Source organism: Rana temporaria, chromosome 4 (assembly GCF_905171775.1).
Source record: "Rana temporaria chromosome 4, aRanTem1.1, whole genome shotgun sequence".
Lineage (NCBI taxonomy): Eukaryota > Metazoa > Chordata > Amphibia > Anura > Ranidae > Rana > Rana temporaria.
The window spans coordinates 226,994,055-227,006,457 of record NC_053492.1 but is presented as its reverse complement, the minus strand read 5'-3'; the positions used below and the strand labels follow the sequence as shown (position 1 = coordinate 227,006,457).

The window sequence follows — 12,403 nt, the reverse complement described above, 5'->3', positions numbered from 1 at the left end:
AATAATAAAGTTAACTGAAGGCTGCATTGTTTATTGCCCTCTCTTGCAGATGCTCTTATAAGAAAAGAGAAGTATTTTCAAAGTAAAAAATGTGAATCTTGAAGACTGGCCACCCAACAATATACAGTAGATATGTTACTACACCAAACTAAAACAATGATATCCTATTTACCCACAGCTTTAAAACAAATCTGTATTGAACTGTTCCAACGTGCAAGTCAACACAAACATATTTATATTAGCTTTGGTTTTAATAGGAAAGACTTTAAAGCTGAAGTATGGTAAAAAATTATTTCTCCAGATGTGTACAGTTAAAAAAGCATTCCTCACCTCTGCCTGCTGCAGCATTTTAACCTCTTAGCGCTGCAGCCTCCCGGTCTTTTAAATAGTTTATGACGCCAGCAGGAAGGGCATGGTTTAAGATCACATGACTGCCTTGATTGACTGTCATGTGTTCACACAAATATGGAGGCCCTCGGAGCTGAGGACCAGGCGCAGAAATGCCACATATTTGCATGTGGCCAGTGCCAATGGTATAAATCTTGTACTTTTTCTTTAGCTCACATCCTCCGATCAGCACTGAAGGCTCAGAGCATACATGAAGTTCTGGCTGTAGTATAAATATAGGAGGTTGCTGACTCAGCAGCTGTGGCTTGTACAACATTCAGAAAAAACCTTGCATTCATTTCACAGAATGCAAGGCGTTCAGTGAAGGGAAAAGGTACAAATAAACATCACAATACATCTCCACTAAATCACAGATTGTTTGAAATGCATATATCCTGTGATATAGGAAAAGTAAGAGATTTAAAGAAGAAATCCAAGTATGGATATTTATTACATAGTTACATTGATCCACCTTGGTGGATCCACAATGAGAACTCTGCACTGTTAATTATATTCAAATTACATTGATAGCTAGTAAAAGCAGACAACATTGCCCACAAAATATCCAAAAACATATATTAAACAATAATAAATATAAAAAATATGTTGCACTATCACTTTAAATTAACATTCCAAACACAATGGGCTAGATTCAGAGAGAATTTACGCCGGCGTATATCTATAGATACGCCGCGTAAATTCAAATCTGCGCCAACGTATCTTCTTTCTGTATTCAGAAAGCAAGATACGCCGACATTAGCCTGAGGCCCCGTACACACGACCGAGTTTCTCAGCAGAATTCAGCCAGAAACTCGGTCGGAGCTGGATTCTGGCGAGAAACTCGGCCGTGTGTACACTTTTCAGCGAGGAAGCCGACGAGGAACTCGTCGGGCCGAAAAGAGAACATGTTCTCTATTTTCTCGTTAGTCAATGGGAAAAGTCGGCCCGCCGAGTTCCTCGGCGGCTTCCACACTGAACTCGTGTGTACGGGGCCTAAGATGCGACTGGCATAAGTCTCTTAGGTATCTTAGGGTGCATATTTACGCTGGCCGCTAGGTGGCGCTTCCGCCATTTTCCACGTAGAATATGCAAATTACCTAGATACGCCGATTCACAAATTTACGTACGCCCGGCGCTATTTTTTTACGTTGTTTAAGTTAGGCTTTTTCGGCGTAAGGTTACTCCTGCTATTAGGAGGCTCACGCAATGTTAAATATGGCCGTCGTTCCCGCGTCGAAATTTGAATTTTTTACGTAGTTTGCGTAAGTCGTTCGCAAATAGGGCTGGACGTAATTTACGTTCATGTCGAAACCAATGACGTCCTTGCCGCGTACTTTGGAGCAATGCACACTGGGAAATTCCACGGACGGCGCATGCGCCGTTCGGGAAAAACGTCAATCACATCGGGGTAACCAAGAATTAACATAAAACACGCCCCCTCATCCACATTTGAATTACGCGCGCTTACGCCGGTCCCATTTACGCTACGCCGCCGTAACTTAGAAGGCAAGTGCTTTGTGAATACAGCACTTGCCTCTCTAACGCTGCGCCGCCGTAACTATGCGCGCCCCTACCTGAATCTAGCCCAATGCATATATCTTTCTACTCAAAAGTGTAAAAAAAGTGCAAAATATTTTTTGTACCCTTGGATTGGAAAACCAAATAATTATCTCTTCTATCTGACAGGAGGTTATGTGTTTCCCCCCCCCCCTCTTTCTTATTATACTCTTCATATTCCTCTGCCCCTTTTTCCCTTTCTCTGAACAAACTTGTCTCTGTACCATTACAGGGTTTGTAAAATTGTGCATGCGTGATGACAACACAAAACTTTGACGCTTTTTGTCAAAATTGACATCAGGGGCCAGGGCCTTTTTTACTGCATTTTCACTGCCTTTGCTCGTGACTAATGAAAGTGGCCTATTTCGCTACTTACTTTACTATATATGAATGTTTCTTTTGCACTTGTCACTTTTTCGCACACGTGTTTTGAGTTGAAGGATGTATGCATTATATTTGGATTGTCAATTAAACCACTTCAGGCCCGGAAGAATTGGCTGCACAATGACCGGGCCATTTGTTGCGATTCGGCACTGCGTCGTGTGACATTGCACCCAAACAAAATTGACGTCCTTTTTTCCCACAAATGGAGCTTTCTTTTGGTGGTATTTGATCACCTCTGCGGTTTTTATTTTTTGCGCTTTAAACAATAAAAGAGCGACAAATTTGGAAAAAAAAACAGTATTTTTTACTTTTTGCTATAATAAATATCCCCATAAAAATTCTCCTTCTCAGTTTAGGCCAGTATATATTCTTCAACATATTTTTGGTAAAAAAATCACAATAAGCGTATATTGATTGGTTTGCGCAAAAGTTAAAGCGTCTACGAAATAGGGGATAGTTTTATGCCATTTTTATTATTAATTTTACTTTATTAGTAATAGCGGGGACATTATGGCGGACACTTTTGACGCTATTTTGGGACCATTGTCATTTATACAGCGATCAGTGCTATAAAAATGCACTGATTACTGTGTAAATGACACTGGCAGGGAAGGGGTTAACCACTAGGGGCGAGAAAGGGGTTAAGTGTGTCCTAGGGAGTGATTCTAACTGTGGGGGGGGGCTGGTCTACGAGTGACACGACATTGATCACTGCTCCTGATGACAGGGAGCAGTAGATCACTGTCCTGTCACTAGGCAAAACAGGGAAATGCCTTGTTTACATAGGCATCTCCCTATTCTGCAGCTCCGTGACATGATTGGGGGCACAGTCACAGAGCCCGCGGCAGGCAAGTACCTGTACGTTGCTTTGAGCAGCCGTGCCATTCTGCCAACATATATCGGTGTTATCTGGTCGGCAAGTGGTTAAAATAAGAGCACAACAACATTTTTATTATATTTATTATACCTGGTCGAGCTCCCTGGAAGCTGGAAATCACTGATGTAGACACTGCTACTCCAGTGATCTCTACTTGCTTCTGGGTTCCGTGCTAAGCGGTTGCCTTGCTACATTCGAAACACAAGAGGTCAGACGATCGGCACGGGCACCATTCAAAGTGAAAGGGGGTTGTAGCCTTCCCTTACTGTGTTTTTTTTTTCTGTATGTGATGCTGTTGGAAAAATCTACTTATGTACTGTCTGGTAAAACTGTCAGCAGTATAGGAAACACAAGGAAATCTTTCTAGCAGAGATAGCTGTAAAAACCCAAACAGGGTCTAACTCTTTCACACTTTATCCAACGCTAAAAAATAAAAACTTTAAAAAAAAAAGTTTTGACTAGACATACATTTAACCTGCCTGGCGGTGTTCCCGAGACTGACTCGGGGTTAGATTTTCCTGCTACGATCGGTAACCCCGAGTCAGTCTCGGGCTTGCCTCGCTGAATCCACAGGCACTTTTTACTTACCTTGTCCCTGGATCCAGCGATGCCACCGCGCTGTGTGAGCGAGCGGGACCTCGCTCGATTCACATAGTGCCTCCGTGTGACGCCGATCTTCGTTCCCTGCGACGTTACGACGCACGGGGACGGAGAACGGCGCCAAATTCAAAAACGTAAACAAACACCTTACATACAGTATACTGTAATCTTATAGATTACAGTACTGTATGTAAAAAAAACACACCCCCCCCTGTCCCTAGTGGTCTGTCCTGTGTCATGCATGTCATTTTATATAATAAAAACGTTTCTTTCTCCCTGCAAACTGTAGATTGTCCATAGCAACCAAAAGTGTCCCTTTATGTCAAAAATAGTTTTAGATCAGCTAAAAAACAGCGATAATAAATTATAATCACTTGCAGAATTGTGCGATAGCGATTTGTGGGGAAATTCGCCATAAAAAAAAAAAAATAATGACAGCAACAATTCTGCAACTGAGCAAATTCCAGTGATTTTAATTTGATTACATTATTGAATAATTTTTATTATAATTATATTATTATTTGTTATAATTATTTATAATTATTTATTATATTATAATTTATAATTTTGTTTTTAAAAAAATGTCATACCCGGGATGCCTATTAGAATCTTGTTTGGTCAGATTTAAGTGAGTTATTTCTAAAAATTACAGACCTACAATATAAAACGCCAAATTTCCTTGCAAATAATGGTACCGCTTTCAGCATGTTTTTTCGGAAAGAATCATACCGCCAGGGAGGTTAAAGAAGCAAACTGCTAGAAGGATATACCGTGCTTGGTTACATTATTGTTTGTTGCTTAGACCCCAATCCCTCCTGCTCCTCCAAATTGGTCAGTGAGGCTGTTCAGCATAGTGATGGGTGAAAAATGAATTTGCATGGTTAAGTGATCTAACTATGGGCAGTCTATTCTTATTGCGCTTCAGGTTATTTGCTAAGCTACACAAGCATTCTCTACTTCTTTAGTAAATCAAAGTTATATTTTAAATTGTTAAAGCTGAACTCTAATCAGATATAAATAAGGGAATAAATATATTAATTGATACATTACAGACATGCCCCCATTTTTAAGTACACAATGGGACCAGAGCATGAATGTAAAGAAAAATGTACTTAAAGTGAAGCAGTACCTTTTTTTCCACTTCTCAATGCATGTTAATACACTAGAGGAGATAAAGGTATGAGGCTATTGGTATATATCATGTGTATTGGGTCAGTGATTTAGTCCTTAACTGCATATATATATATATATATATATATATATATATATATATATATATATATATATATATAGAGGTATTCCGGTCAAAAGAAGACCGAAAAACAAGAAGGACTATTATGAATACACTGACTATGTGGATTATCCAAAAGTATAAAGTTTATTAAATAGATATATAACACATGGTATGAAGAGAGTTTCTGAACAAGGGCTAGAAATAATTACAGTGAGATCTGAACCAATGTGGGTATTTAATCAGATAAACACTGTGACATACACAATTATAACAGTAGACATAACATAAAACATATAGGGGGACCATCCGGATGTCAGATAGCAAGGGAGGATGTTTATCTCTGCGGGAAATCCCTGAATATATATAAAAATTAATGTAGTAATAATATATATTAAAGGAGATATACTATCCTTCCTGGCCCTCTGGAGCTCGAGCTGCTGTGAAGAAGAGAAAGCTAGAGACAGAAAAAGTGGAAAGGAGGGTAGTTAAAGTAAATCACTGGGCTGCAGCCGTTATATAGAGGACAGGTGGAAGTACAAAATGTCCTCATATCATTGCTGATATAATCCGCTGTGGAGGATTTTGATAATATATCCCCTTTTATTCATGAGTCTCTGTTTCAAAAAGAAAAAAAATAATCAGCAATGATATGAGGACATTTTGTACTTCCACCTGTCCTCTATATAACGGCTGCAGCCCAGTGATTTACTTTGGTAAGGAGCCATCTATCTTTATCTCTGGTGACCTATTGGTGAAGGTGGATCACTTCCTTTTTGCACACTGGATTTGGAAGATATATGAGCACGTTGCACATTGCACTTTACTTATTCATTCGGGACTGTATATTTACAATAGTTTGCACATGGACTTTTTTCAATCACCAGATTGTGTATCATAATTTGTTATTTATATTCATTTATAATTTATATCGTTTGGTTTAATTGTACACATGGACACCATTTAATCATCAGCTGGTTTAATAGATTATTAGCACTTAGTTCTGTGTATGCAGTTTGGCTGCAATTCACTGTATTCTTTATTGTATAATCTAACACTTAATTTTTATGTAGCGCCCCTCACTTATTACCACATTCTATGAAAATTTCAGTACTCTGTATTTATTAGGGAGCAGCTTCACATTTAAGTAATTAAGTATTCACCTAGTTTAATTAATTCGGTGCAAGATTTTTCTTTTTCAATCAGGAGAAAGAGTCAAGGACAGACGAGTCCCTCATGCAACATTGCTGGATCAAGATGGGGCTTAGGTGAATATTAGGGGGGCTTAGGGGGACTGCTGCAAACTGAAGGTTTTTTATCTTAATGCATAAGATGCATCAGGCCCCATACACACCATAGAATCTATCCGCAGATAAATCCCATCAAATGGGTTTCTGCGGATAGATCCTATGGTGTGTACACGCCAACGGATATTTATCCGCAGATAAATCTCCCCTGGGATGGATTTCCAGCAGATGGATATTTGCTGACATGCACAACAAATCCATCTGCTGGAATCCATTCCAACGGATGGATCCGCTCGTCTGTACAGACTTACCGGATCCATCCGTCTAAAGGGATTCCCCGCACGCGTCGTAATGATTTGACGCATGCGTGGAATTCCTTATATGACAGCGTCGCGCCCGTCATAATAGCGGCGACGGCGCGACACGTCATCGGCAGAGGATTTCAGCGCGGATTTCAATGCGATGGTGTGTACACGCCATCGCATAGAAATCCTCTGAAATCCTCGAGAGGATTTATCCGCGGATACGGTCCGCTGGACCGTATCTGCGGATAAATCCTCTCGTGTGTATGGGGCCTTAAGATACAAATTATCTGCCTTTAGAACCACTTTAAGTAATTGTGATTTATGATAACATGCAATGAGAAGCCAGCATTTAAAAGTTAAAGTATTTATGGACATATTTTCTACTTTAAATGCCAACAGCATAAATACCTGAGCAAGACATGGGGGTTGATTTACTAAAGGCAAATCCACTTTGCACTACAAGTGCACTTGGAAGTGAAGTCGCTGTAGATCTGAGGGGTAGATCTGAAATGAGGGGAAGCTCTGCTGATTTTATCATTCAATCATGTGCAAGCTAAAATTCTGTTTTTTATTTTCCTTGCATGCACCCCTCAGATCTACAGCGACTGCACTTCCAAGTGCATTTGTAGTGCAAAGTGGATTTGCCTTTAGTAAATAAACCCCACGGTGTCAATCTCTTGCTGTCCCTGTATAGCAGAACTCAGACTAGGATGGTGGAGAGGCAAGACTGCAGCGTTCAGGTGCTAACTAGGGACATGTTGATTGGAGGAGAGACCAGAATGATAGCTTATCACTCTGGGATTACTTAACTGCAGCATAGAACTATCAGGTCTCCTATGCTTTGGGAAGCAACACTAGGCAATTCTCAGGAATGGATGGACAGAAATACAAATCTTTTTGCAGGTAAAACACCTTCCTTATATGTATTTCATCTACATGTTAACAAGCAATCAATTTTGAATTATGGGTCATATAATAAAGTTTCTATATGGGTATTTGTGTGTTGTTTACTAAATAAATAGGCAAGAAGTTTGATCTACTGAGTAAACCACTTTGTTTATAACTAATTGTGTATTATGAAAAATGATTCTTCAGATATTTCTATATCGAAGAGCACTGAACTTGAAGGTATTCAAGAGTGGTTGATATTTACCTGTTGAAGATGAACTATAACGCTCTGGTTCTTCAATGATTTAATGCATAGGATGATGAGAAATAAAAAGAAAGAAATCAGCAGAGTATACATTAGACAATACATGCTACAAAAAAAAGACAAATGAGAAACACAATAATAATACTATAAACTCTAAGAAAACACAAAATAATATGGCAAATTTATAAGAAAATTCGAAAATGTACAGTAAAGGAAAACCACAACAATAATTTAAAATAAAGATATGACTAAATGAACCAGACAAAGTGTGCACTTCCTTTGGCCCAAGTCTGATAGGGAAACAAATTATTTACACACCATTAATTTCTTAGACTTCACATGCACATGGTCATGCTGTTAGGTTTTAGTTGCAGTTTTCCTTTTAAACTTATCAGAAAAGAAGATCAATAATCAAAACTTTATCTGAGTTAAAATGTTAAACATTGTAATAACTGGTGCCACATTCTGGCATGTTTTTCTACACATTAGAACAATGTTTTTTTACTTAACATAAAACATAAGATAATTGAAATGGGCTTCAAACTTGCTGAACTACATGAAATTACACAGTTTAAGCATGAGCGTTTAAAGACAAAAACAACATGAAAACTAAGAGCATGCTAAATAAGTAGTACAAGACATGCACATACATAAATATGGTGCTATCAACCTTTTGCTTTATAGATGTCATCATTTTATAAAGGGACTTTGCTAACTCAAGTACTTAAGCCTTAAAGTGAACCTGTCACATGTGAAGAGACTACACATAATAAAGAACTAATCTTGAAGTTTAAAACACGATGCCTTTGCCAAATATTTAGCACAGGAAAATCACCAGCTTGGTGCCTTTGATTTAAATCAGATTTTTTTTTAATATATCATTCAGTCACAAGCACTGGATGTTATGTAGCTAGACAGATAATTAGGCAGAAAACGATTAACAAATATCTGCAGCAAGACCAAATTTAGAATTACATTGAAATATTAATTCAGATACTGACAGATTTGGTGACAACATGCTGCTTTTTTTAGTTAGTAAAAACCAGCATGTCGAAAGGCTCTTTTCTTGGTGACAGATACCCTTTAAGAAGTTTTAATTATTATATTACAAGAACGTTGGTTTAGAAAATGAATTCATGCTAGAGTTGGTAACTTTGTAATTTAAAAAAAACTACCAGAATATAAAAATGAAATGTCACTTCACAGGTTTAAAAAAAAATGGATTTTTATAAAAAAAAAAATGTTTATTAATGAAATGTTTTTGTAATGTTGATTTGATAAAAATCTATCTTTCCTAACATTATAATTACAACAGAAGTATTTTATTAAGGTCAACAAAGATAGAATCTCATATTATATAACAAATGTAAAGTCAGTTTTTGGTTGTAAGTGATCTAAATAAAGACTTTGAGAATTGGAAGACTATTGTTTAGTTAATTTGCTCTCTGACTATAGGTTGAAAGAAATATGGGTATTTGCTAATGCATGGCTGGAAACGGCAGTATCCTATATTAAGTAAACATAAATGATCCTGTGCAATTTGTTTTCTGGGGTGGTGCCATTAATCTTTAAATGGAAGTCCATGCTAAAACTAAAATCTCTGCATATACAGACACCCACGATCTAACACTAATCTATTTAGCTTGTAAAGAAAAAACCTGTATACATTTGTTTTCTGAAGCCAATCCAACCCGATCTCCAGTGGTGGAAGCTCTGCAGAGGACACGGCAAACAACAGCTGTGAAATGAATGGGAAGTGACATCACCCATAGAGTTACTATGGGGCTTGCGTTGTCGGATGTGTCCTCTTCACCCGCCTACACAGTGAAGCCACGGTTGACAGCTCAGAGTGAGATCGGGTCAGATCAGTTTCAGAAAAGGTATGTGTACTAATTTTTTCTTTACAGGGCTAGATAGGTTAGTGTTAGATTGAGGGTGTCCATAGATGCAGGGATTTTAGCATGGACTTCCACTTTAACATTGGACTACATATGCCAAACTAATTAGTGGTACTGAAATACAGTTATAAGTAACGTGACCTCCAAAATTGTCTTTATGTGCAAAGTTTTGGTAAAAGCTTTCCCCAATACTGAATCACAGCCACCAACCCAGAATACTAATAAACATATTAATGTTTTTTAATGTTTATAACTGCATAATTTTTGGGGACCAGCACAAAAAACCGTGTCATGTCACACTATGTACCACATATGTTTGTAACTTCCTTATACCTATATACCCATACCTATGCATCACTCACTGTCATTATTCCCCAACTACATGCCATTTATCTGTGAGAGGATTATCACACAAAGATATGGACTGACACAATCCTGTTGAACACTGGTGCCAACAATATAACTATAACTGCACTCTACTTAATGTTTACACATTTATGGTGATGAAATAAATGCTTTGACTTTTTTAATTTCCATATTTCATATATAGTAAATAGGAAATAGTCAATGTCTGGGCTTATTTTATGCCACGTGTGGAACTGTTAAACCACTTATCACTAATGCCACGTACACACGATCGGTTTGTCTGATGAAAACGGTCTGATGGACCGTTTTCATCAGACTAAATCGATCGTGTGTGGGCCCCATCGGTTATTTATCCAAAAAAAATAGGAACTTGTTTTAAAATTATCTGATGGTTAACTAACCGATAGAAAAAAACGATCGTCGGTTAAAAATCCACGCATGCTCAGAATCAAGTCGACGCATGCTTGGAAGCATTGAACTTCCTTTTTCTCAGCACGTTGTTGTTTTTTACGTCACCGCATTCTGACACGATCGTTTTTTAACTGATGGTGTGTAGGCACGACTGATCATCAGTCAGCTTCATCGGCTAACTGATGGAAAAATCCATCAGACCGTTTTCATCGGATGGACCGATCGTGTGTACAGGGCATAAGTAATAGAAGTCCACTTTGTTCTAAAGTCAGAGGTTTCTTAGCTTACATGAGAACTATAAAAAAAAATATCTCTTGGATCAAATAGATTCAGTGAATAAAATTGTATGGATAACAACTGTTTTACTTGCTAGATCTAATATAATACACACATCTCTTTATATTTCTCCCAAAGTGCCAGCTTAATGAAATGTCTCTTATAAAATTAGGACAATTCCTATATGCAATGCCCTTTAAAAGGGATTAGAATCCCTTACATCACAGGTGTCAAACTGGCGGGCCGCCAGATTGACACCCCAGCCTTACATGTACACAGCAATCACTATGCATAAGCAATGTGATAACTGTTAACAATACTCAGAATCCTATCAATGTCTACAAAGGATTACAAATGACAATTTAAAATGAAAAAAATAATATTAACAAAACTAATTCAAGCACAATATTGTAAGAAAAAAAATGTAAATTACTGAATTATCTTTCCTTTACCAGCACATTGAGATATTCAAATGGAATAGCTTAGCTAAGTAGGACACAGAGCACTGCTATAGATACCACAGTGTCAGCATGTAAGTTGATTCATACAGAGTCAGGTCTAGAGATTTCACAGCAGCAGCTGACTACTATCTGCTCAAAGACGAGTAAAGACAATGATGTGGTTGAGGTTTCAATTGACAGAAAAGAAGTGGAAAGATTTTTTTGTGTTTAATTGTATATATTTTTTTGGTTAAAATCCCCAAGGACGGTATGATTTTAGTCTTCCATGCTAAGAACAATAGCAGCTCAAGATCAGAAAGCACATAATTTCTGGCCTCCATTAAATAAAAAGTTTATCAGTCAATCAGTTGAATTAACATGTTTCAAATGAACAAGCACAAGTATTCTCCACAGTATTCTCCACAAGAAAGTACCAGCTTTCCCCTTGGGTACCTGAGCTCTTCTCTAGTAGCGTATAAGCTATATATATATATAAATATAGCTCATAAGCACAACCATTTTTCCTCAACCCTAACCAGTCAACTGCATGTTACATAAGGGAAGCTATAGCCCTGGTAGTAATGCTTCTCCTCACTGCACAGCTTGAGACTAAATTGTTACTGAGTTGCTAAAGACGATGAGACCCATGTGGTTCTGATCGATAATGAGAGGATTATAACTGAGAAAAGGTAAATTTGTGCAAAAAATTTAGGTCGTTTCCAGATTACTTTGCATTAACTATATACAGTGTATACATATTTATCAGTTAAGATGTTTTCAACATCATTACAATCACACCATTTTGTTAACTGTTCTTCTGCAAAAAAAACGATTTTCCAGGAAAATATTTGAAAATTAAAATTCATAGCATAAACAAACAAGACATAATGTAATTTTTAAATAGAATATTCCAAGACTGGGCATTTACATGTTCCAACAGTAAGCCCGTTGTTTTCAACAAACTATTTTCAGAGCAGCACAGCAAAAGTAAACCATACTTTTACTTAGTGGAACTAGAAGAACCCAAACTGCATTTAAAGCAATACATCAGTATTCACATTCAAACTACTTCCAGAATAAGACCGCCAGTGTTTATCTGCTCAAATCTGTATTCACTCTAGCCTTTTTTTTATTCTAAAATCTTAAAATGTAGCACTGTATAATATAAACATGATAATATAGATTTTTAAAGTTAACATTATAGCCCTAGAAAATACATATCTAATCATTTAAACTGTGCAGCAATTAAATCTAAAGTAAAAATAGGCAGC

The 12,403-nt window shown here is 37.4% G+C and overlaps 1 protein-coding gene across 15 annotated transcripts in view; it reads right to left on the bottom strand.

Annotated features, from left to right (window-relative positions):
* Positions 1-12,403, bottom strand: part of RIMS1 (regulating synaptic membrane exocytosis 1) — a 492,278-nt gene that overhangs the window by 166,893 nt on the left and 312,982 nt on the right. For 9 of the 15 annotated variants that reach the window (XM_040349940.1, XM_040349925.1, XM_040349927.1 and 6 more), the window contains one exon: positions 7,742-7,771. The exons of the other annotated variants lie outside the window; for them this stretch is intronic. In XM_040349940.1, the coding sequence (XP_040205874.1) occupies positions 7,742-7,771 (30 nt within the window). The remainder of the gene's footprint in view (positions 1-7,741; positions 7,772-12,403) is intronic. 15 annotated transcript variants of the gene reach the window in all.